Source organism: Etheostoma cragini, unplaced genomic scaffold, assembly GCF_013103735.1.
Source record: "Etheostoma cragini isolate CJK2018 unplaced genomic scaffold, CSU_Ecrag_1.0 ScbMSFa_2165, whole genome shotgun sequence".
NCBI lineage: Eukaryota > Metazoa > Chordata > Actinopteri > Perciformes > Percidae > Etheostoma > Etheostoma cragini.
Window position 1 is genome coordinate 4,275 of NW_023266297.1, and position 3,473 is coordinate 7,747.

Sequence of the window (3,473 nt, forward strand, 5' to 3'; positions counted from 1 at the left end):
TCAGACAGTAGTAACCGATAGCAGAGTCAGACAGTAGTAAACGATAGCAGAGTCAGACAGTAGTAACCGATAGCAGAGGGCTGGGGCAGAGCTGGCTGTCGCTCTCCACCCGCGTCCCATGAGTCAGCAGTTCCTCGACCGTCGTCCAATCATCGAGCAGCTTGCTGTTCCTGAGTCTATTCTGCTTCATGTGACTCAGCTCCAACACGGCCTGCAGCCCGCCGCCCGCCTCCTCCCCCCCGCCCCTCCTCTCCCGGTGTTGCCTTGACAACGCCAGATGGCGCCTCCTCTCCGTGCGGCTCCAGTACCGCCCCCCCCAGCGCCCGTCATCCTCGCCGGCCCCCCCGTTGCCCCCCCGCACCTCCTCGTCCGTCGTGACCTCGCTGCGCTCCCGGGCCAGGCGGCACGCCCGCGCCCGCAGCAGCTGGTTCCTGACCGACTTCTGATTGGCCAGCCTGGAGCGGGGGGAGGGGGGGGAACGGGGAGGGGGCCGCGGGGTCCCCAGCGTGCTGTAGCACGGCACCGGGGGGCCTGCGGGGGCGCCGGGGCGGTTCCCGAGGGTGGAGAAGCCTCGCCAGTCTGAAGCCCCGCTGGACGACCCAGGACTCTTAGAGAGCGAGTCCTCATGGCTCCGAGAGCTCTGATTGGTCAGGCCGGTTCTGTCGATGCTGAGCAACTTTTGGTTGCTGGGGTGACAGTTGCTAGGGTAACTGGCCCGGCTCCGCTGCCCCAGCGTGGTGCTCGCCGTCCCCGGCTGGCTGGTTCCAAGGTCTGGGTCTGCTGTGACGGGGTGGCTGGCCCGGCGGGGCCGCCGGCCGTCGCTCAAGTCTGTGACCGTTCGACTCCGCCCTGGTGCCTCAGGCCGCCGGCCGCCGCCCTCCAGCCACAGCGCCCTCCGCTGGCACGGCTCCGTACGGCAACCTGCACACAGAAGGAATCAGGTAATGTTAGCTAATGCAGCTAAAGACACAGGGTAATGTTAGCTTAGCGGGTGGTAGCATGCACCTAAAGACTCAGGGTAATGTTAGCTTAGCGGTTTAGGATGCGATGGTGATTGAGGGAGGTTATTAACATTAGGTAAGTGTGTTGTTCGCCCCTGGATCGCCCCAGGCTTTCGGTTAGCATACCCCGGTCTGGGGGTGATGTATAGTTTTACTAACCAGCGGATGGCGACGGCGGCGAGCGGTGGCGAGGTAAGGTGGGACTCCTCTCCGCTCGGTGGAAGTGAACCGTTGTGGTTGTGCTGTTTCCCACAGTGCAGCGGGACGCCTGCGGCACTCCAGAGTGAGCCATCGGAGTCGTCTCAGGGATGGACTCCAAGTCCCAGCGTCCTCTCTGCTCCCGGGGGGAGTGGCCTGAGCGGAGATGGTGAGTCTGTCTGTGGGCGTGGCTTCCGTGGATCTTGTGCAGCCGCCGGTGTTCGCCGGTGCTGACGCTGTGGAAGCCGGAATCGCTGGGCTCGGAGGACAGCAGCGACTCGGAGGAGGAGGAGGAGCCCGGGGAGGAGGGGGTGTGGCCTGGCAGCGAGGACATGGCGTCCGTCTCCGCCTCCGACAGGACCGTCCGGTGGTGCGGGCTGTCCGGGCCGCAGCCCAGGCCGCTGTCCAGCTCGCTGAGCGGAAGGTATCCGAGGAGACGATCGGACCGCCACGGAGGCTGATAGTCGGACTACAGAGAAGGTCAGAGAACATAGTTGCTAATGTTAGCTTAGCGGCTGGTAGCATGCAGCTAAAGACACAGGTTAATGTTAGCTTAGTGGTGAACCTTCTTTAACTATAGGTAATAATAATAATACATTTTATTTGTAATGCACTTTACATTTAAACAAATCTCAAAGTGCTACAGGTAAGATCATAAAAGCAAGGTAAAAAACATCAGTGTAAAATGTCTATAAATAGTGGTACGTTCCGGGGAGTAGGAGGCGGTTGGAGGTTTTTGAGCGGCGGGATCGTGTTGCAGTGAGAGGTGCATTCAGGTGCACCTTCTTTACCTATAGGTGCATTCAGGTGCACATTCTTTAGCTATAGGTGCATTCAGGTGCACCTCCTTTAACTATAGGAGCATTCAGTTCCACACTGCAAACTCTGAAACACTCAAGTCCTGTTTGCCACTAACTTTTCAAACTCTTTTTTTTATTATTAATTATGTTTCAGATGAAATTTTAATTATCATGGGTTCGGAGAGATCTGACCCCCCCCAACATCTGCATCCACACTCACACTTTAAAGGGAAATGTACCTGTCGGGGGAAATGATTTGGCTCCATCTCCTCTGTGCTGTAGCAGCCAATCAGACAGCTCTCTGAGTTCGGCTGGTACGGCAACATTTCTGGACCCTGGAGAGAAAATACAACCGATGTAAACACTAATACATCCTGATGCTTCCCTGCTATTGGTCGCCAAGCTGGGGTGGGCGGGGCTTACCTGTGTCAGAGTTTGTAAAGATGAAGTGTAGCAGACGGTTTAGACCTATTTGCCATGTATTCTTAAACTGTGTTGCTGTTAGCTAGCTAAGGGTAGCACGCTAGTACGTCAAATTACGGTGCCAATAAACGTTGAAACTCGCAGCAGCTTACTACAAAATTAACCAAATATACAAATACAGGTGGCTTATATAATGTAAGTATATCAAGGACCTGCCATACTCCACTGAATCAGACAAACATACACAATACATCACCTGGTAGTCCAGTCTGTCCAGGTGATCTAAGCTGTAGGAGACGCTGGGCAGGTAGCTGTTACCCAGGTGCTGCTCATTGGACGATCTGGACAGGTAGCTGTTACCCAGGTGCTGCTCATTGGACGATCTGCACAGGTAGCCGCTGGGTGGATTATAGACATCGGGCGACATCATCATGCGACCATCGGCCGAGTACAGGTCAGGTGACGCAGTCATGTGACCGTAGTAAGGCCTGTGTAGAGAAAACAAACGCTGTGTTAGTAACTAATTAACTTTAAAGTGTATATAGAGTAAGAGGAACACCCTTGTTCCTAATAGGAATACCCTTGTTCCTAATAGGAATACCCTTGTTCCTAACATGAATACCCTTGTTCCTAATAGGAATACCCTTGTTCCTAATAGGAATACCCTTGTTCCTAACATGAATGCCCTTGTTCCTAATAGGAATACCCTTGTTTCTAATAGGGATGCCCTTGTTCCTAATAGGAATACCCTTGTTCCTAACATGAATGCCCTTGTTCCTAATAGGAACACCCTTGTTCCTAATAGGAATGCCCTTGTTCCTAATAGGAATGCCCTTTTTCCTAATAGGAATACCCTTGTTCCTAAAAGGGATGCCCTTGTTCCTAACAGGAATGCCCTTGTTCCTAATAGGAATGCCCTTGTTCCTAATAGGAATACCCTTGTTCCTAATAGGAATGCCCTTGTTCCTAACATGAATGCCCTTGTTCCTAATAGGAATACCCTTGTTCCTAATAGGGATGCCCTTGTTCCTAACAGGAATGCCCTTGTTCC

At 53.8% G+C, this 3,473-nt stretch overlaps 1 protein-coding gene across 1 annotated transcript; it reads right to left on the reverse strand.

The window, feature by feature from the left end:
- Positions 1-6: 6 nt before the first annotated feature.
- On the reverse strand, positions 7-2,909 carry LOC117940309 (PDZ domain-containing protein 4-like). Its single transcript, XM_034865638.1, has 4 exons — positions 2,679-2,909; positions 2,239-2,334; positions 1,161-1,668; positions 7-921 (listed from the first exon to the last, which is right to left on the reverse strand). Exons 1-4 carry the CDS (start codon positions 2,892-2,894, stop codon positions 53-55), a joined length of 1,689 nt encoding a protein of 562 aa, XP_034721529.1. The 5' UTR covers positions 2,895-2,909; the 3' UTR covers positions 7-52.
- Positions 2,910-3,473: the final 564 nt, after the last annotated feature.

Coding starts and splice junctions, on each gene's coding strand:
- LOC117940309 (XM_034865638.1), bottom strand. CDS start 2,894: ATGACTGCGTCACCTGACCTGTACTCGGCCGATGGTCGCATGATGATG. Junction 1,669..2,238: donor CAAATCATTTCCCCCGACAG/GTACATTTCCCT, acceptor CCTTCTCTGTAG/TCCGACTATCAGCCTCCGTG. Junction 922..1,160: donor GCCGCCGTCGCCATCCGCTG/GTTAGTAAAACT, acceptor TTCTGTGTGCAG/GTTGCCGTACGGAGCCGTGC.